This window comes from Ooceraea biroi, chromosome 1 (genome assembly GCF_003672135.1).
Source record: "Ooceraea biroi isolate clonal line C1 chromosome 1, Obir_v5.4, whole genome shotgun sequence".
Classification (NCBI taxonomy): Eukaryota; Metazoa; Arthropoda; class Insecta; order Hymenoptera; family Formicidae; genus Ooceraea; species Ooceraea biroi.
In genome coordinates, this window is record NC_039506.1 from 6,218,340 (window position 1) to 6,241,601 (window position 23,262).

At 39.8% G+C, this 23,262-nt stretch overlaps 1 protein-coding gene across 9 annotated transcripts in view; it reads right to left on the reverse strand.

Annotated features, from left to right (window-relative positions):
• The window catches only part of LOC105277793, a 90,061-nt gene that overhangs the window by 59,488 nt on the left and 7,311 nt on the right, over positions 1–23,262 (reverse strand). For 3 of the 9 annotated variants that reach the window (XR_003407054.1, XR_003407053.1, XM_026972824.1), the window contains exons 1-2: positions 15,207–17,026; positions 10,000–10,383 (exon numbers count right to left, since the gene is read on the reverse strand). The exons of 1 other annotated variant lie outside the window; for it this stretch is intronic. Coding sequence is in view for 5 of the 8 variants with exons in the window: in XM_026972824.1 (XP_026828625.1) it covers positions 10,000–10,031 (32 nt within the window). In the remaining 3 variants the exon portion in view is untranslated. Of the gene's footprint in view, positions 1–9,999; positions 10,384–15,206; positions 17,027–23,262 lie in introns of those variants that run through there. 5 more of the 9 variants (XM_026972840.1, XM_026972832.1, XM_026972830.1 and 2 more) reach the window with 3 other exon arrangements.

A 23,262-nucleotide genomic window follows, 5' to 3' on the forward strand; every position in this document is an offset into this window, starting at 1 on the left:
CAAAAGAAGCAAGAATATCGCGAATCACTACGAGTTAAATTCAACGATGAAATAATTCCAGTTAATAGAATAATTACTCGAGTGGTACAAGTTGTAAAAAAGTTGGAAAAAAATATAGCATTTCGATGATCACATTATCACTTAAACGTCATATAGTTTTAGCCTTCTCTCTTCTTTATCGTACCATGATGTTTTCATAAAAAATAAAATCATGTTCTTGTATTTTTCTTAAAACTTAATAGTTATTTCATGTTGTCTTTAGGAAAGGAAAAAAACCATATCTCTCCTCTTATCCGTTGAACATTGAATTTTAATGGCGTTGCTACTAGTTTATTATAGTCACTACGGGCAAGAAAGGTTCAATGCAATTGTGAAGATAAACGGATACGCGCGAATGGCATAACGCGCCATCACTTTTTATCATCCAAGCTGCACGTCGCAAAGTGCAATGCAGTTACGTGACGTGACGGGCGGTTGGCCATTCGGAAAGTCGCCACGCTTAGGGCGCGAGAGATCGATTTATCGCGTGCCGGACAATTTTATTCTCCAGGGCGACGAGCACGTAGATCCCATCTCGTACTTCCTCGTCCGACTCGCGGTTGAACGCCGCACGTGACGAGATGCACACGCGTGCGTATCGATCCACCAGATGCACCGGAAACTTGGTGGTCGTCACGAGTGCCCGTTTCCAGTCTCCGTATCCGCAGGCCAATATAATATTAAAATTTATTAAAATTAGAATATTAAAATTTGGATTCTTTCTATCTATTTGATTTGTGTCGTCGATCTTCAAAATCACGATAGGTATTATGAATTGATGTCGTCGCGTTTCTGACGCGACCTGGGCGATTCGTCGCCGAGCGCCGATAATTGAAATGTCGATGTACGAGAATATCTCTTGCCATCATCTCCGTTGTCATCAAAGTATGATGAGCGTTCAACTGATATCTGATATCTGATATCGCGCTAAATAAGTTGCTCGATATATGTTTGATGTCGCACCTTGATTACGATCATTCTTGGCTTCCAGAGAAGAAGAGATATGGCGCAGATTGTCATTTGCTAATTTTTAATATTTCTAAATATATAAAGACAGATTTTGTTTTCGTAAATGTGTGGTAATCAAGTTTTCACTTCAAGGTGGATATCACAAGAATAATTAAAAAGATCGATTAAGTTTTGAGAAAATCAGCTTATTTTCGCGCATTGACAACTGTGCGATTGGTTAATCCACTGACGACAAACACAGCTGTTGATTCGTCGATCGCTCACTCGAAAATTGCCGATTAATGAATCGGGTCTCGTAAGCTAAAAGGGACGGCAATGTATCGGCTTGCCGAAACCACAAATACGATTGATCGGTTCGTGTCCTCAGTCCATTTCCAATTTGCTCTGTCGTGTACCGTCCGCTGATCTTGCTCGATGTTGGAGAATTCAATTGTGTTTACGACGACGATAAGATAATCGACTGTAACGGAACGCGTGAGGTGCGCTCTGCCGATGGTGCGCATCGACATCGGTATGATTAACATCATTAATGTCATTAACGTCGTACTCGTCCCGAATAGAATCCAAATGAAATTCTAGACACAGTCCATTGCGCGGTTCGCGTCTCCCGATCCACCCGCAATCCACGACTGCACGTGATCTTAATGACTGTCCTTAATTGGCATAGAATTGTTGCTCCAGCGGTTAACCTGAAGAGAGGAAGAGAAAGAAAGAGAAGAGATACCGCGCCGTAACTCCCAAGTTTCACTACGTAATTAAAAACTAATGTACTGAACCGCACTCGTGCGATCTAATCGAGTTGTTTCCAGAATCTTCAGACTTCAGAATCACCAGACCGTTGTTTTCCCCTTTAAACTTTGTTTGAAATTTCATAATAGGCAGTATTATTGATTGTTTTCTATTTTCTCTCAATGATCATGACAATTCCCTATGCTCCAAATAGCGGTATAAAGATCGGAAGTAAGATCGAGATAAAATATGAACCAAGCTCGATACGAGGCATGATTATAAAACTGCAATATTTGCGTGTGATATAGCATATCTGCTGTATCTAGAATAATTCATTCTCTCTCTGATACGTCATTTATAGCATTTTCAGCTGTAATCATCCAAAAGAAGTGCATTTGATCGAAGAGAAACACACCCAGATATATACACCCAGATAAGAATAATAATAATAATAAATATTATTTAATAATAATGATAATGTGTAATTAATTATTAATTAATAATAATATTAATAATAACAATAATAACAAAAACACTGACACAACTAATAATTATAATTATACAATCATACGACAAAATGAAGCGTCCAGCGAACGTAGAAGGTAAACGTACATTGTGATGTCTGCGATATCGCGATACGCGCATGGAGAAGAAAATCGCATAACTGTCAGCTACCCTATATAATGCACGGTGGTTTATCTCGCACCGACGATCGATCGATTGTCATAACAGACGCGTGATAGGTGATGCCTAATTATACAAAATCTGGTGCAACATGCAAGACTTCGTCCGCGAATATAAACATTCGGCTACGTCCCACGTTACTTGGACGTACGTTCACGGCAACCGAAATTGGGTCGCTGCGATGCGGCGCGATGCGCCACGATTTAACCCTTTTGACGTAGCTCGACGTGTATACTCGTTTACTCGCGATGCGTGATGAATACCGGCATATACGTTCCTGTGCCACGCGACGGTATCAGCCACGCCGATCTTTTCACCAGGCTTGGACTGGTTCTTTCGCGGGAAGCTCCAACGTGCCACGATCATCACTTCGTATTCCGTTCGTTGCTGTTTGTACAGGATGCCCCAGAAATTCTGCGGCGCCTTTGCGATATCGCGGATGTTAAAACTTGCATTGAAAGCCTTTTCAATCCTGTAACTTTATCCTTTTAATACATTCGCCGCAATGACGATCACCGGTGAGCGACGTGCATAAATGTGTCAACGCACGTGAATAATATTATAATACGCAATTACTTACATTTGCAATATAATGCCTGTTTAATAATAATACAAAAGCAGAATGGACGAAATGCATTTGTAAGCTATTTAATACTTTTATTGATTAAAATTATGGAAATGAGATTATATGGATATGTTACAATATTCTCAATAATCCAGTTTGCGCGAGTAGAAAGTCAGCTAAATTACTCTTTGGCGATTAATGTGTTAATATACTCGATTGGTAAAATATACTCGAAGTCAGTAAACATAGAGAAATGTTTTATCTCTTGGCTTAGTAAAACTTCGTTTCTTCTCGTGGATTTTTTATATACGATATAACAGTCTAGACGGTTAATAATGGAACCATGAGTGTATGAAATATTTGTAACATGTATACCATTGATAGATTGTGATATTGGTATGTATTTTCTATGGCCATCCAACTAGAAGTCTCAATGTTCTTTGCAGATATATTACAATATTACACATGTTACCAGCAGATTTACTGCAACGCGACATCATATCGTGCATTATTCATCACAATAAAATTAAAGCAATTATGCTCGAATGTGTTATGCGTTGAACGTGACAAGAGGAACAAAAACGAAGCAGACAATTAAAAACGCGTGCGATTGCTGCTCGGCCATTCGAAAATGAAAATTTAATGTGGTCCACCGAGCTATGCGCGCGCGTGTGGATTAAATACGCTTCAAATTCACGTCGGTAATTACGTTATTAAAATGTCGTTTGCGTGTATTAAACGCCATTCCTCGATACCAGCTATTTCAAGCATTTCAACGTCGGAGAAAATTTATCTTTTTTTCTCGTAATACCATCGTAACGCACGTCCGGCGATCTTTTAAGTTCACCGTATCACTTGACCCAGAAATTCATATTAGAGAACCTTGCAATCGATATTTTACGGAAATAAATGCGAAGAAAGAGCGTTCTGAATAATTGGACATCAATAAATTGTTAACGGATGAACGAGAGGGATGGCAATACCTAAAAGTCAGTGTATAAACGGGGCGTTTTTTTACCGACGATCTTGTCGGATGGGAGATTGCAGCATCCGCGGGAAGGTCAGACTAAAATTAGCACATGGAAGCACATATTGGACGCAGACCTCGACCGTGAAGTGATCGCTTGAGCGAGCATGGGTAAACGTACATCCGAGTCTCAGGTCGCGTGTATGTCACTTTGCGCGAATCTGCAGAGAACAAGGATTTTCAAAGAAAAGCGGTTATAATTCAATAGATTTCGTCACTTAATTATTTGTCAATTTTTTTTAACGAACAAACGCAGATGCATCAGATATTTACGACTGCATAAAAATTCGTTATTGTTGTCGTTCGTTATCGGGTTATTATGTTTCCTCCTTTAGCCGTGCATGTATATACAGTACACATTTAATCGTGGAAGAACTTAATGATATCGGGAGAGGCTGAAAGGATAAAAAGTAAACCGGGACGTGCCTAATGGCAGAGAACGAGAAATAGCCTGGTTAGCGCGGTGAATGAATGAACGCGAAAAGGGACAGCAATAACCAGATATGTATGAAAGGCCAGTCTCCACGAGGACTCGCAAATATTTTTGCATCCCTGGATGAAAACTCGCATAAACCGATATGAAGTGCTGCTTACTCGCCCGAGCTTCATATTGGAAGACCAGTAGAGAAGCACGATTTCATGAAAACGCGTCGTTCCTTTCCTTTTTCAATTACCTGTGTGCAGAATATCGTTTCTTGTTTCTCTTTCCTTTTGCATTAATTCCCGAAAGCATTACGAATAGCGTTCCGCAAGGCACGTTGGGCAAACATGGGCAAACGACGTTCTGGGTACTGGCAGTCCCAATATGCCGAGCCAATATGCCTACTCGATAGAGCTGCTTCCGCTCCCTTTCTTTCACATCCTTTCTCTCTCACCGGCGCTCCCACCATCTTTCTCTCGTTTTCCGTCTTCTTTCCCGCAGCCGCAGCCTGCGGCTTACTACCACCAAAGGAAATTTATCGGTGAACTTTATGCTCGCTCTCCGCAATCGACTGTTGAGTCGACTCTTTGGTGACCGCCGGGAGACAGTCGGAGTTGCCCGGCCGACGTGGAATTTACGCTGAGGCAAAATAAATGTTAGCGCTCCAGCTAATTTATAAACAGCCAGGCTTTGCCGGCGTAAAACAGGATATTAGTTGGAAAATTTATGTTAACTTCCCGGGGCGAATGCATCCTGTTGCTTTGACAAACTCATGAATGCTGAATATCGATCGAAGAGAGCTAAAACTTATCTCCCGCAGCTTGCAGGTCAACTAACCGATATTAAACACAGGAGATATTCCTTCCGAAAGTACGACGATAGGGTAAATTTCATTGAAACATCAACGAAGCCGAACTTTGATTGTAAGAAACTCCGATATTGCATTATGAGACAAATATTGTGAAAAAAGTATGCAAACGTTATTTTTATATGTAATCATATATTACAATTTTGGAATAAATTGCTCTTTATAGTGGTGAAATTGTAGACATTGACGAGATTTTTACGAATGGGAATTTATATTGTATTTATCGAAAATTACACTATAACGACTTTCTTAACTTTCCGTATTAACTCTCTACAAGTCAATCTTTTTTCATGTCTACAAAAAAGTTATATATAAAATATTATATCGTGAAATAGCATATACACGTACAAATATTACTCTTTAGATATGAACTAACAATTAATTTACAATTTTTGAACTTATTTATTTTTGAACAATATTTATTCTGATGTAAGAAACAGGAACTGCAAATATACTGATAAACAAACTTCTTGATCATAAAGGAGTAGTATAACAATAAGTTACGCCAAGCATGCGAAAAAATGAAATAAGACTTAAGAAATACAGATATATGAGTATATGTTTTAAAACTATGTTTTATACTTTATACATATAATTTAATATAAAATTATGTTTTATATTAAATTATTATCATCATACAATTATTTTTCCGTATTGGTAAAATCTTCGAGAAATACGTTAAGATTATAAAACAGAACGAATCGCATAATCCTCTACGTCCAAGCGGAAAATTCGAAGTTTATCCGGCGCGAGTTGCAGAACCAACGAACCGTGAGTTAATTGTTACGACAGATTCGACGGAACCTGTTATTCTATACGTAGCGATGAGTTTACACGTGGGTTTAAGATCGATACGATGCGGTCTTGTCTCTCGCGGTGTACCACATACATCAATACGTCACCTCTCGCAGCGTCCCAGGAGCATAATTGAAACAGAGCACATCCTCTTTCGAGACACGATAAAGTGCCTCACCCTCGTTTTCCTTCAATTTTCACCTGGTTTCTTCATCCCCTGCGCTTCATTTCCGCGAAATATTCGACAAAATGAGCGTCGAAATAATTATTTCCGTAGAGAATCAACGTCTACGTATTTAATAGAATACTCCTACTCCTACTTAGATAAGGCGCACAGTGCACTGCATAAGTCTGAATCGTCGAACGGTTGCGACTTGATTAGGGCAATTAAGGGGGGAGCCTGCTTTAGAACGCTGAAAATAAGGTATATTTTACGAATTGTTTTTGGAGAAACTATACAGCGGATCATTATAAAACTTTGATGCATTTATTAGTACATGTTTAAAGATAAAAAAAATTATTTTTTTATTTGAATGTATCGCTTGTAGAGGTCGTCCTGGAGAAATCTTAGTGCAGCCGCGTCGCCGGCATTGCAAATTGGTGAGCATTCTCCTGCCTTCAAATTTCGTCTAAACTGAAAAATTGAAATATGTTCTCGTTATTTATGAGTTCCCATCGTCGATGAACCAAAGAGAGAAGAAAAAAGTTGAAAAGTGCCAAAATGGTGGAGCTTAGAACACAAAAGTACGATTTTTAGGCAAAGTTTTTGAACTTTTTCATGCAAAAATAATTGTTTAACTTAATGTTTTTATGAATATTAAAGGTTCATCGACGATGGGAATTCATAAATAACAAGAAAATATTTCAATTTTTCAGTTTGGATGAAATTTAGAGGCAGGAGAATGCTCACCAATTTACAATGCCAGCTGCACTAAAATGCCTCCAGGACGACCTCTACAGGCGATATATTCAAATCAAAAAACAATTTTTTTTATCTTTAAACATGTACTAATAAATGCATCAAAGTTTTATAATGATCCGCTGTATAGTTTCTCCAAAAAAATTTCGTAAAATTATACCTTATTTTCAACGTTCTAAAGCAAGCTCCCCCCTTAACTCAAGTCGCTCCAACTAACAGTCGCCTCGATTGCATCAGTCGAGCTGGTTGTACGCGGGCGATAATCAACGACGCGCAAATATCGCAACAACGTGACTGCAATGTCATTATATTATTATGCCGAATTACGCGATACGTGTGAATGGACCTTTATGCATTGCGCATGCCGTGCGCCAGCACACGTGTTGCAGAGCCGAGCGGCGAAGTCTTCCCGGCGAGTGCAATCCCTCGCTACATTCGTTGACCTAGGTAACCGATCGATAATCATGGCGAAAGGCTTGGTGAAAATAGCGGGTGCCCCCCATCGTGTCGTTGTGCCACGGGAGGGACGTGCTTAACGTGAGCGCACTGCCAAACGAACCCGTGTAATAAAATAACGGGACGGAGAAAGCACGAAGATTAATTGCGTTTCTTGCGACTGCCTTCGTCTAAGTAGTTTCATTAAGTTTCGCGGATAAACATTTTGTTACGAGCTTACCCGCGATGCAAGAACTGTCATAAGGCGCGTGAGACAAATGGAAATACGAATGCATGGATACGTGATAAAGATTCTTTTCGATTAATCTCAATCAATCTGTTTTGGTGGACCTGTTTATTAAATCGCAAAAATTTCGTCATAAAATATCGATAATGCACGATAAGATCAGGTTTCCCGAAGACGTGTGAAGTTGTTGCACTTGACCCATATGTGTACCTATATATATACACGCATTTCATCCTCTCATCTCCCCTAACAATGCAACAATCACCCCTTCATGCAGACTACAACGTCTCGTTTCTTGCTGTGTTCTCATTACGATCCGCGCCGATTTCTCTCTCATCTGCATTTTTCATCGGCATGCATCTTGGACGGCTACGTGCCCGATGAATAAGCTTAGACGTATCCGAAGCAATGCTTGCCGCATGCAAGTTTATGCATGATATAGATGCGGTGATTCGCGCGTATATGCTGCGGTCACTTTATGCATTTCGCGAGTACGAGCTTTCTCGGATGGCCTGCTCAACGAGAGACCGATGCTCCGGCTTTATTAGAAATTCTGCTGGCTTTATTAGAAATTCTGCCAGGCGAGATAAAATATTCGCGTGAACTCATCGGTTCTCATCCTTGCGACTTTTCGGCGAGCTTGTTCGTATGAAGGAAACGCGTGCATTCGCGTGACTGCGCGCACGATATTACGAAGGTCTCCACGATCACATACCGACGCGGGAATCAATTTTAAAACACTCTCTCCATGCGAGCGGAGGGAGTTGAATGTCGAATAAAATTCCACCAATTTTTCGATGGATTTCGTTTTCATCGAGTTCGATGATTGGGATTGACAAGATGAAGCATTCGAAGAATTCGCGTTATTTATTTTCATTCATCTGAATTCTAGGACGATCAAAGCCGGGAAATTTAGTAAAATATTATCATCTCTCGAAATTCTCCAATGCGATATTCTGACAAGCATCATGGTCTAAGTTCGGATTAGGAACAAAGTATTTATAAAATCTGTATAATTTTTATTTCACATTTGTGTAGATCTCGAGAAGATTATAGCTGGATATGTCAAAGATTTTGCATGTTTATATTCCGCATTTCTTTATATTGCAGAAAACGATATTGTTTGAAATATCGGACGAAATAATGATGCAAACGGAAAGCTCACAGATGTGAAGAAAGGTATTTGCTTTGTCCAATCGTCTGGGGAGTGATACTATTTGTGTTTCATGCATATTTTCACGACGCCTTTGTGATGCGCGTGTTTCGCATGTATTCTCTCGGATTCCGTATGGTTATAACATTTTCTTTCTTTTGACAGACTAATAATGGACAAAGGATTGAGGTGACGAAGTAATAACATAGATGATTGCAAAGTATACTGATAAAATAATCGACAGACAGAAATGGTGGAAGGAAGAGGAAGGCAGTATTTGCTGTGTCAAGACGTCTCGGCGATATCGATTGCATTGTAGACCTTTGTGCTTCCATCGCGAAGCTTTTTTTTAATAGTACTATTACTTCGAAATATTTCGCGCGTAAAACAAAGATAAGGAAGAATAACGGACAGCATTAATGGCAGCACTGTGGCGTAAATAAAATCTCTTTAAGCACCTCTCTTTTATAATTATGTGAAAAAGAAAAGAGCGCGCATATATAAAGATGATCTTGAGAGAAAGATGGGAATATGAATAAAGAATGATGAATAAATGTTTCGCCGGCAATAAACTAATAGATCTAATTGAGGGCGGCACAAAGGAGAAAAGATTTATCGTTCCGTGTCGTGCGCACTCCGCTAATCCGTTTCCGACGAATTATGCAACGCTAAGTTGCAACCGGCCGAAGGGATTCCGTCATTCTCGTTTCCGCTCGTGAAAATTAATAGACTCGCTCGGAATATAAAGGAATAGTTTTAAGCCTGCCGTGAAAACGTCACATGAACATTTACTCCGCTTATCATCCAAGGAACTTCCGATGTAATACGATCATCAATTGCGTTGAGGCGTTCAAGAAATTATTCTAATCACATTCAAATCACATTCGCTTTTCAGTTGTTAATTAAAGTCTCCGTTTTGACAAGAGAAACGAATAAAATCTGAAAACTTTTGATATTATGAAGAATAAAACATATAGAGAGAAATAACAAGAAATAGAAACACGTGTCAGTAGAGTTTGATGAATAGTAATGACTGATCGATACATCATTAGAAACAAGATGGAACAAGAGAAACAGGTGTTTCGGACAAGCGTTTTCCGTGTTATAGCCAGTGCTATGCATACGTGAATGTCACTGCTGTTTCTTACCAGTCGAAGAAGTTCCACAGGCACGCAAACATGCTGGCTTCACCTATTCCACATCAGAAATCGAACAAAGATCGAATACGTTGCGCGATCCTTGCGTCCTTTCGTGGATCCTCCGCCCAGTATCGATCACGATCGTAGACTCTTACATTTTCGCACGTGCAACGAAATTGATCCACGATCGTGCGATTTGGGAAGCTCGCTCTAGGTTTCTTGACGTTTTCCAATCGGCGTCGAACAACACATTCGAGAGTAATCCGTTAGTGTCCGTTAGTTTCCACGAGCGGAGAAACTTCGGCGTCATGTTCAAGTGGCCGACAACGGTTCGGAGATTCAGCGGTCGTTATGCACTGCCGAAACGCAACCTGACGCGAGTCTCATCACGTCCTGTTTGAACGATCCATCGATATTAGAAAGATACGGAGGAGTAATAAATAAAGCTGAAATCGGCGAGAATTATACGCGTTTAGCTCGTTACACGTGTCATGATACGCGCATGTCGCGTCGCCGGGCTTCGTATTCGTTCTCTCACCGTGAAATCCTGGCAATTAGTTACCTAATACTAAAAGCGGAATAGCAAATTGCCTGTCGCGTGGAAATGCCGTTCCCCACGCGCGACAGGACATGCAATCCTGTATTAATATGAACAGCACCGCGAGAAAATGGCGTGCATTCATTCTTCGCTGCAATTTCCCTCGCAATATTTTGCGAAACCAGCGAGCGGATGGACGGACGGTTAGGTGAAATTCATACAAATTTCCGGAGAAGTATCTTCGTGCAATGCGAGTCACCGGATACGCGATTAATATCTCGATCAAATTCCGCCTGATAAATGATACACATGTTGTTATTACCCCCATTTTTGCGGAGAGAGAAAATATCCCTATAGGAGGGAGCATACATCCCTATCGGAAAATTAAAAGGTAAATTAGGAACGAAGTTCACTAATTGTAAGTCGATCCTGTCGATAATCACTTTGGAAAGCTCCCGCGAATTCATTGCAAAATCTATCACCGTTCGTCCAAGATCTGCATCTTGTGCATCTACGAAAATATTATAAATAAGCAGCTGCTACGTCTTCGATAGCTTCATAAAATCTAAATCGATGATACATGTCACCATCACGTGTTATGCCGCGCTTAAATTCTTCCGGAAATGAATACTCGGACCGACGCGCTCGACGAGGAAGCTCCCCGAAGCGATAAATCGATCATAAACTCATTTAAACGCCGGTCGGCGATGTGTACCGAGACATATTAAAAGCCGTCTGACAAGCTCTCCACGCGACTCTGCACTGTGAACGGTTTGATATCGACATCGATGTTCATTAAATTTCGTGTTGTTGCGATATGTAATAATGTCCAAGTTATTACGAAATAATTGCAAAAATGTACTGCATAATTGGATTGTCATGTAACCACCAGTTTGAATTTTGCTCCATTTAGGATAGAAGAAATTTACTTCTAGACAAGGACGTATTACTTTCATTGTTTCTCTCTTTTCCGCGATGTTGATTGATTATCTTGATGTGTCAGTCCGTATGTCACTTCATATTATCAAGCAACTGTCATCGTTAAAAGTATTTTGTGTGTTTTTCTTTACTATCGAAATTTCAGATTTATCCGTGAAATGGAGGTAAACTTTTTAAATTAAGATTACAAAGAGCTAATATGATCATGTATGCATTCTAGTTTATTTGAGTTTATTGAATTTAATTAGTCTGACAAATATATTTTCTATTTTCGAAAATTTTCAATGAAAACGAAGATAAAACAGAAGAAATTTTAACAGGTTTTACGCTGCACGAATAAAATTTATATAAATAAAGCTTCCTCTCTCAGATTGATATTATATATTTTATTAAATTAATAATCCTGTATTATTATTCAATTATTTTTATTATTGCTACAATTATTTCTATTTTCAGAGAAGAGTTTACAACAAATTCGCAGTTCTGAAGGATTCGGTTCGGGTCAAGTAGGATCGATTCGAAGGTATGTGCGCAAATTCGGTACCTATCTATATTCCTTTACAATTGAAAATTGATATATATATCCATTAAATTAACTAAAATATTTCGAATGTGAAGCTAACAAAAGATCGATATAATTATATATGCAATCTCATTTATTAAGTTTACTTCTTCTATCTATTGAAATAACTTTTATAACAAGTATATAACATAACATAAATAAATAACAGAATACGGCTAAAGTTTCATATAAATTTTGTTCCCTATTATAACAATTAATAAATTCGTTAAGAAAGAAATATCGCAAAGATGAGTGCATATGTGAAGAGATATTAACAAGAGATAAACGACAACAAACTATTATCGATAAAGAAAGCACAATTTACATGAGAGAAAAGTAACGAATCGTAGTTGCACAAAGCAAGAGATTCCAGATTTCTACTACAGATTACGCAATGGTTTTGGATTTCATCGCGCACTAGGGGGTATTTAGTTTTATCACTTGTAAAGTAGCAATAGTACATATATAGTTTGTACATGACCTACAAAACTGACCTACAAAACATTTAATTAGAGCACTGTGGAAAGAAAAGTAAGACAATTACATATCGTAAAAGAGATACGATCAAAAGATACGGAGAGAGAGATAAAAGTTTCCTTATTAAATTTGCAAACATAATTTGCAAAGTACTGCGGAGCTATTTTTGAAAAATGTATTAAACTAGTTCACACGAATATATTGCGAAATTTGTCAATAAAAATGGAAAATGATCGTGAATCGTGATTAAAAGCGTACATAAATATTAATGCAATGTATATTTTTTAAAATATAAATTTTATTTAATATCGAACATTTATGTATTCTAACATTTATACTCTAAAATATGTATATGTGCTTGTTTGCACAAGACAGCTACAAAATATTTTCTTTTTGATATAAAATTTTTATTTTTTTGCTAAAGGTACAATATAAATCTATCCTTGTGTGCTCATAGCTTTTTTAAAATTATATATGGGGAACACGTATGTATAGTATAGAACTGGCGTTACGAGAAAAAAAGGTGATAGGAAAATGAAGTATCCTGCATGTTCTGCACTCGATGGTACAATATTGCTAGTAATATGGCAAAACTTGCTGCGCAAATAAAAAGAAGGAAGATGCACTATCTTTCCATCACATTATCGCTCCAGTAAGCGACGTAATGTATTCGGCGGCGTGTAAAGCGTGCATCGAAAACAGAGTCGCTGTAGTTGCTAGTTGAATACATGAATAATCAGGTTGCCGTTATGGCGCAACTGCTACGCTTTCGATAACAACACCGGTTTTATCAAAAGCTTGTTCATCGCTGTTACAAGGAACGACGGAGCATCTTCGTGTTTCTTTTTCGTGCAAAATATAAATCCTCGTCGTTCCAATTACTCTCGCTCGCGGGAGCGTAACTCGCATCGTTTGAATTGCGCTGATTTTTTAATAGCTTTCCCGTGTAATCTCTTTAACCTTTTAATCTTTAGAAAGTTATATATAGTATATACCTCGTGAGCGCGCGAGCATTTAATACGAAACGTGATATTTTTCATGAAATTTATTAGCTCCGTAAAAAAGATTGTCATATAGATAACATGTAACAGAAATCTCATAATAAATTAAAAATGTTTTTCGCATTGCGTGAAAAAGTTGTGATATTAAACGATAAAATATAAGCAACTGTATACACGTATGTCCCTCTCGAACAAAAAATAAAATGTTGCTATTTGGTTGACGTAATAGCGATCATCACAGTGTTTCTACGTCGATTTCAACCCTATCTTCAACCGAAGAAATCTTATTTTATTTTTTGCCGCGTCTTTCACAATCAGAGAAAACTGTAAATATAGGCTTCTATCCGAGGTCTATTTCGATTAAAATACCGATGGAGAAACAGAGGCGCCATTCGGGCAGCGCGCATCCAGCAACGTGTTACCGAAACGTAGACGAGCAGCGTGCAGAGGCAGAGCGTTCGAGCAAAATCAACAGACGTCGAATCGATTCCATGCGAAAACAACGATGTACGCTTGACGAGGCGCATTTAATGACGAAACGCATTAGCCGAGGGTATCGTGGCGACTTCAGCTCACTATTTGTCACGCTGCCTCCATCGTGTATCCTATGTCTCGCGTCTCGCGCCCTTACTATCAACCCTTGTTCCTCGAGTTAGCGCGTTGAGGGACGAAAATACCTCGATTAGCATTCGTTTCCGCGCGTCGCAACGAACGATCGTCGCGGGATAAATAAATGCGCGACAAGGGGCGTTAAATAGGGTAGTAACCCCTGCACACTTTCTACGAAACTTTTTCCATCGAATTAACGCGCTCTCGAAGCGCATACTGAATATCTTAGTATCCTGAATATTGCGAATCCTCGTTTCTACTGAGGACCGATTGTTCAACAACCCCCGCGAGTCCGTTCACATCGCCCTTGGCCTTCCGCGATCAACCCTTTCCGAACGAGTGTGGCGTACATTGCCCTTTCGTGTGAACTTTAGGTCAGGGCAAAAATCGAAGCGGAACTCCCGTAATATAAAGCTTCGTGTGAAATTTCGTGCAACCTGGCTAGACGACCTCTCGCGAATAAATTACTTGAGAAAGGTCTTCGCGAGTGATTAAGTAGATGAAATTAATTTAGTGAATAAAGTAAGTGAGTTTTATCAAGAAATACGTGTCAGTGAAGCTACCTTGTTTGGTTATACAAAGATTTGTTCCTTCCATTTCTTTTGACTTGTTCTGATGAAATATATTAACGCACTTTCAAGATATTGACGTAATTGAGATATTGTTTACCATTAACATGAATTACCAAGATACGTCAGAAATTCAGCACATCTAGAATATCATCAAGAATATTATCATACATTTTCTCAATCTGTGCTATTAACAACTAACTAAATGAAGCCATCTAATTCCGCGTTTTATGTATCTAATGTAGAAACCACAACTCGAATCTAAAAACCGCAGCTTGAAGTCGAAAAGAGACTCCGGCATCACATTTAGCTTTGAAATACACGTCGTAGATATAGAGAGATTGAACGTTTCACTGATAAGAAATATTGCTACGGTTGCATGGGAACGATGTTCGTTCAATCACCGTGATGAGACTCCCGTTCCGATCAATTCTTATCTGGAAATCGCGGTCCACGAGTCTCAGAATCGTCTCAGAATTATTTTAATCGCGATCGAGATAATTACGCTCGCAGGCACACACCGGAAGATGATTCCTCCGGGATAACCAGTGCACAATCACGTGCCGACCGTTCGCGGTCGACGCTTGCCACACCACTTCCTCGAGCACGTCGACAAGAGAGAATCCGTCCGGGTGATCGCGTGCGATCACCGACCGGCGGCGGTCGATCGCCTTGACCGAGGTCACGAGAGGACGCGCCGGAAGCGGCACGGGGTGGACGAGCGCGAGACGATTGTCATCGATTGTTATGTCACTGTTCCGGCTCTTGGTCGTCGCAACGAAACGACGCGACGCCGGGAAACGCCGGGGACGCGACGCGAGGGTGGGCGGATACCGGAAATCTGTGTTGCCGAGAAGCCGCCGGCCGCGAACGTGACGCCAGGAGGAGAGTCTCTCGAACGTCGTGCCGGGCCCGTCCCGGCAATAGAGAGGGTGAAAATCCTGGGGTTACCCGACTCGTAGCGCGGCGAGGGCACAACTGGCATGCGCCTTTGCCACCCTTTTCTCCCGCACCCCCGTATGCTATCACCGCTGCTGCCGCCGCAGCCGCCGCCGCCGCCGACGACGACGCCGCTGCCACCCCTCGACGTACCCCGTCGAGCTGCTGCCGCTACCCCCTAGCGCGCTCTCCGTCAGTATACCACCGGAGGGATACGGTACAGCGGCTTTCGCTCTCTCGGTTTTCTCCGTTCCGATCGCCTCTACCTCTCCCACCGTCGGGGATGAGCGGGTTGCGCGTGTGCATCCCCTCTTCCTGTGCCGGGGAATCGCCGGCGGCGCATTGTCCTTACGAGGGTTTCGCGAAGGGCTGCGTCTTCCGCGGTATGCATCTGCCTTACGATATGATGGGTTAGCCTGTCGTAGAAAGTTACAGGGTAGAACGTGCGTGCACGTATACATCTCGGAACCTATTCGTTAGAAGATGACAGAAACGTATCGAGAAACATGTCGCTTGTAGCGCTTCTGCATACTTGACTTTTGATATATCAAAAAGTAGCTTTATCGTAAAAAAAAATAATTTGTGTGTCTTATTCCACGCGGAAAGTAGAACATTGCTATCTTTATCTTTAACTATTTCAGACTTATTTCTACGTTCTGTGGTAAAGTCAAATTGTACCTCGATTGAGGAATGTATACTTAAAATGTGTATCTTATGAAAAGATATTTTAACGTCAGGTCAAACTTAACTATGACAAACGTTAATAATGAAAAATCTTGTTTTTTGTCATAATAGTCATGATACGAAAACAATATTATTTATAAAAACCATTAAATATGATGTTGGATTATAATCGCAAAGTTAATTAACATAACAGCAAATAACAAGCTTCAAAATTTCCAATAAAGTACTGCAATCCAGAGAATCAGGATATCAATTTTTCGCCAGCCATGTATCTCTCAGGCTTGCCAGCGAGACGTTCACTTGGCTATCATCGTTGTTGAACGCGCAGTTAAACCATTCCTTCATGAGAAAGCAGTAAAGAGGATCTTTCAAGAATGTCATCAGCGAGCTTCTTTGGACAACGGTGTCTCCTGCGTTTCATTCGATCAAGCATGAAACGCGAGAGAGCCAAAGATGGAGGCAAACCTCAACCGGTGGATGAATAGAGAGCAGCGTGACCCATAAATATGCGCGTGCAAAACGATACGTTTCACTTAGAACGGAGATCGCATCTCGTACATGCGCGCCGTCATTGAGAGTCACCGTCGATGAAAAGTTCATTATAGGCGCCGAATAGCGTTCGCTAGATGAAGACTTCGATACCACGATATTCATTCCCTTCGACTTTGATATAAACGACGCGATCATGTATACGTACGTACAGGGTGAGGCACTTAAAACAGGCCATCTGAATATCTCGGCTGTTATTGGTGATAGAAAACAATGTGTCAGACCAAACTTGCATGGTTTCGAGGGACACATAATTTGTTCTAAATAGTTTTTTATTAGGTGGACGCGTAGAGGTCATATGAAGGTCAACTTCGTTTTTTTAAATGGTATGATATGGTTTTTTACGTACCATCCAGTAGAGCGTTTGAAGATGCGCACATTGATCTACGGGTCAAAATCATTCAAGGTCACTGAAGGCCAACTACAAGGGAAAATAATTTACTTTATATTGCCTAGAGTTCTCTGCTATTGAAAATACCGTAAATTCAGAAATGAAAAAGTTCTCGAGTTTAAAATTTTTTTCTTCTCAGAGGAGTTCTGAGTTGATGATATCATTATTTTTTATATTGCCTAGAGTTCTCTGCTATTGAAAATACCGTAAACTCAGAAATGAAAAAGTTCTCGAGTTAAAAATTTTTTTCTTTTGAGAGGAGTTCTGAGTTGTTGATATCTATATTTTTTATATTGCCTAGATTAGAGTTCTCTGCTATTGAAAATATCGTAAATTCAGAAATGAAAAAGTTCTAGCCGTTAGAAATTTTTTCTTTTCCGAGTAGTTCTGAGTTGATGATATCATTATTTTTTATATTGCCTAGAGTTCTCTGCTAATGAAAACACCGTAAATTCAGAAATGAAAAAGTTCTAGCCCTTAGAAATTTTTTCTTTTCCGAGAAGTTCTGAGTTGTTGATATCTATATTTTTTATATTTCCTAGAGTTCTCTGCTATTGAAAATATCGTAAACTCAGAAATGAAAAAGTTCTAGCACCTAGAAATTTTAGCCTTCAGTGACCTTGAATGATTTTGACCCGTATATCAATGTGCGCATCTTCAAACGCTCTACTAGATGGTACGTAAAAAAACATCATACCATTTAAAAAACGAAGTTGACCTTCATATGACCTCTACGCGTCCACCTAATAAAAAATTAGAACAAATTATGTGTCCCTCGAAACCATGCAAGTTTGGTCTGACACATTGTTTTCTATCACCAATAACAGCCGAGATATTCAGGTGGCCTGTTTTAGGTGCCTCACCCTGTATATACGTGGATGTACGCTTGAGACGTTCTCTTAGAGGATTGTGAAATTAATTGTAACGGCAGATTCTTCAGTGACACGATCAATTACAACTATATTGACGTTAATTGATGTTGAAGAAAAAAATTTATTACAAACACTCGTAAAAAGGTGTTGTTTACGGAATAATTATGTATGTTTGGAGGAACTGCTTGTCTCTGTCTCGTGCGTCAATAAGTCGCCACGAATCGTTTTCAAAAGAGGTTACTAGGGTGAAAGCTGAGAAGCTCTTACATTTGGTCAGTTTCCAACTTCGCCTCGCTCGTTTTCCGGTGGTCTAGCTCTGCACATATTGCTGCGCATATATGCCAATATATGCGTTCTCTTTATATCTAAATCATCTTCGTTTTCTGGGATGGATCATGATGTGCCCTACAATTAAGTTTAAATTTCTTTCCCAGAAGGAAAGTACAACAAATTTCATAACAATTCTCTCATTTTTTGGAATCAAAAGAAATCTATGGGGCGATGAGCTCACTAGAATACTGCGAAGAAACAACGGTGATCAAATGTTCGCCAAGCTAAGTCTGAATTGCGGGTACTCGTAAATGAAACGTGTTGCAGGAATAAATCTAGGATATCGCACCTTGTGGTACGGTTGTTCATATCGTTAGCCGTGCAAGCGCCTGCGATCGTTGTGGCATAATAGTTGTGGTTATGCAATAAACAGTGGCGCACGTTATTATATAATAATAACGTGCAACGCAGATACGATGCATGGTCGGTTATTGTCGCGTTAGCACAGAATGACGTTACACGTGGCTGCGGAATCGTAATTTTGGCGCAACGAGGCGCATAACATTTACGAACGCGATTTCTCGCTGCTCTCCGTTGTCTCCCGCGCCGACGAGGCATTTTCCTTTCACTTGACGCGCGTTTTCGGTCATTCGATTCTGATAACATTATATCTGTTTGAAGGCAGTAGTGTCCCTTCGACTTCGATCGAGGGAAATGCAGAAGTCGCGCGGAAAGTAGTCGAAGGCACGTATTTCGTATCTACGATGACACAGGGTGGTTCGCTTCCGGATCGACGTGCTCTGAAAGGAAATTCGAGCGCGACTTCGAAATGCGAAAATGTCATCTAAATTCCTTACTCGTCTGAAAGCAGCTTATCGACTATTGCCGTCGAACGCAAACGACTCCGCTATAATATTAACGCCGAGTAACGTTTAATCCGATCGAAAAAAACAGGAATACTTTTATGAATAATTTTACACGGCGTAAAGAAAGATATATGAAATATTGAATATCATATTAATATCGATATATTTTTCGAGGAGCTCGAGTCTGTTTTTGTGTTTTAATTTTCTGACCCCGCTAGAGCGATTTCTATCCGAGGTCCGATAATATACAAGTTTTCATTGAGTGGTTCTATATTTTGATATCCGGCGCGATATTCGGCGAGAAGCGTGGCATTCTTCCATAAAGCCGCGAATAAACCGTGCAACCAATATCATCTTTTATTCGTTAATAACGTACGGGGTATCGCCGCAGACTGCGGACCGTTGAACCGCGAAATGCCGTAGGCATAATCTGCCGCTTGCATAGTTACGTAATGCGGAGCGCATTTGCGCGCTTGTGTGTGTGTGTCGTGCATTAAATATACTCACATAACCGTAGCCTTTCGTATAATCGATGTTATCATTGTGGCTGATACAGGGCAAATCTCTCTCGCGAGAGTCCCTTTTTCTGACTCGGAAAAGACTCGATATTCACGACACGCTCGGGGTAGTTATCGCAAGACTTAAGATCGTAGCAACGACATCCCCGAGGGTCACTTCGTGTCAAGGGATCGAAGCGAGTAGCTCTTCTTTCTTCGTTACTCTCCTGTGACCCAGGATAATGTCGCGAAATGAGGTAAAATGTATTTTAACGTCAACAACGTTGCAAAATGCTACGAAAGAGGATCATTAATAATCAATTTTGATTATTAATTGGAAATCCGTTAAAGAGTCGACAAAGTTTTATTGCAAAAATTATTATAAATTTTTTAAATTGAAATTCAGAATTTTTTTCAAGTTATTTTATAACTTATCTCGATACAGAGTCGCGAAGAGTTAACAAGATTTTCTCAAACTCTCCTTCTAGAAGTTATTCCCTCCCCCTTCTCTCTCTCTCTCTCTCTCTCTCTACAGGCGAGATTAAAAATGAATCTTTTAATGAAATTTGTTGTCGTTACCGAAGGGTTGATGATCCGGTGTACTCTCGCTGTACCGTGCGGTAATAGTAAGGGTAGGTAGTTTCCTCGTTAATACCAGAGTATCGCGTCGATATTACATGCTCTTTTCTCGACGAAACTGTTAAATTGAACACATAAGAAGCGCGATCGTTTCTCGATAGTACACAACGTAATAACGTTAATATTGCGCTGATGCGATCGCAGGCACGTTCAGAACGTAAAATTGTTGCTTAAATATGCGAGCCCTCCATTACGCCCTGTTAAGACGAGATTCTAAACGGCGTTATTCACTTGCACTCGAGATGGCGGATCGTTTTGTCGCTTTCTGAGCATGACGCTAGTCTAGTCTAACCGCACAAAGCGATGCATCGTGGAGACACACCATTAGTAAGATGCATGACCGCACGCGCGCGGTCGTGTAAAGACGATGAGTATGCGTGTACATGTATGTGCTAGTGCAGAGTCTTCTTACCATCAGACTGAAATCTTTGTACAAGAAATAAATGAATGGAAGAAAACGCAATAATCTATAATAGATTAAGTAATACTTCTTTTCATGCAAAATATAGAATAAAAATATCTTTGATCGTAATTTGATGCAAGCACATAATCAACGAAAATACATAAAATGCAAAATACACTGCAGATCTAAAACCATGGAATACACTTAAGTGTGCTTTCGCTGAACAACTTCTTCATTATTTCTTATCATAATAATTTAATACATTTGATTTAAAATGCATGGTATTTACATGTTTAGTGATATACAGGGTGTCCCGGGTTTTAACCGACAAACTACGGGAGCATATTCTACTAGTGGAAATAAGAAAAAATTCTTATATCGAGTTTGCTTAGAAATGCTTTATTACAAAGTTATAAACCAATATTGAAAAGAAATATGAGATAAGTAACAACGGAACATAGTGTAGAATTTGGAAGATCGAAGATGTTATGTTACGTGTATTCACATGTATTCATGTTCACTATGTTGAAACGATTCAGTATGATTGTTACTTTCACAACAGTAGCCGTTAGATTTCAATCGTCGTGTGAACTAGCAATTACTATCAGAATGCCAAAAGTGTTTTCACATGAGGAATACACTGATATTCATTTCGTGTACGGATTCTGTGACGGAAATGCACGAGCTGCCGTACGAGAGTATCAACGTAGATTTCCTAACAGGAGAGTACCAGATAGTTCTGTGTTTAGTAATACCCATTTGCAATTACGTAATTTGGGTTCATTTCGACCTATGAATGAATATGATGATGTTCGTTCAGCTCTAAGATACCGACGACGCTCGGAAAGAATCTTAAATCTTCGCCAAAACAGCTGGATACAGTTAGACGGTTGTCCATCGCACTGTGCTAGACAAGTTAGAAACTGGTTAGATGAACATTATGCTCATAGGTGGATTGGTCGAAGAGGACCGGTTTTCTGGCCTCCAAGATCGCCCGATTTAACGCCTCTTGATTTTTATTTATGGGGAACTTTAAAAAATAAAGTTTACAGTACAGAAGTAATCTCGCTTGAAGATTTAAAGCAACGAATTACTAATTCAGTTACTGAGATGCAACAAAATTTTCAGGAATGTCGTACTGTAACAAATTCTGTACTACGTCGATGTCTAGCTTGTATCGATGTGCAAGGACAACATTTTGAAATGCGTCACTAAATCATTGCGTAGATAATTTTTATTTTTGTGAAAAAATCCGTTGTTACTTATCTCATATTTCTTTTCAATATTGGTTTATAACTTTGTAATAAAGCATTTCTAAGCAAACTCGATATAAGAATTTTTTCTTATTTCCACTAGTAGAATATGCTCCCGCAGTTTGTCGGTTAAAACCCGGGATACCCTGTATAGTACACGGTCTGTCCAGACTCTGGTGCGACTTGTACCAAAAAAGATACAAGACGTCAATTTTTTTTGGTTTTAATTTTTTTGCTCAAAATACTCCTGAGTCAATATTGAAAGCGGTTAAAAATTGTTCGAAGCAGTCACTGTGTTCCATTTTCAGAATCGCTTCCAAAATCGCGGTCTAAGCACTTTGGGTGCTCTGAATGGTGTTGTAATGCCTTTCCTTTCATCGCCAACTTGAGTTTTGGAAATAGCTAGAAGTCACACGAAGCCAATCAGGCGAATACGGGAGATGTTCGAGCACAATGCCTTTTCTAGCCGAGTCATCGCGTACAATCTTAAACTTGTCTGCCAGTGCATTATCATACAGAAAACGACTAAGACCCTTGTTCTCGACAACGAACCGTTTGTTTTAATACCTTTAAAACAATGAAACGTGTTATTCATTTTATTACACAATTAGTGTAATTTTTTAATCATACATAATTTTTTAATCATCATAAAAAATGCATTACATAATATATTCAGGTTTGCAGTGTAATCGGAATAAAAGCCAGAGATTCCTTAGGGAAGATAACATAATTTTCGCGGTGACCTTATGCGGCTTCAAGTGCAATGTTTCTCAGCATTCGATTGATGCAAATGTATATATATATAACTGTATGCGTGTGATTACACATATGTGAATGCGAATTGTGGTGTACAGCAAGAGGCGCACACTCCTGATCATACCTGCGAAGGCCGTACGCACAATGCATTTGTATCTATGTAACGAGATCCACGCGTATGCATTGGAGTTAGGCTATCTCGGAGAACTTTGTACCTGAAACACGATGCCGGGACGTGCCTTCCTGCAGCCTCAAATTGAGACAAACGAGGGGAGCAGCATATGCTGTGTGTACGAGATACATTCGTATCGGAGGCGGAAGAGCCGACTGAAACTTGTACCGCAAAATCCTGAGAAATCTCCCCAACTTCCACTCTCGAAACCGGACTCTTAAATCTCATTTAAAAATTCATGAAGAGCAACGTCCGCTTCCATAAACTCTTAGCAGATTAATGTCCG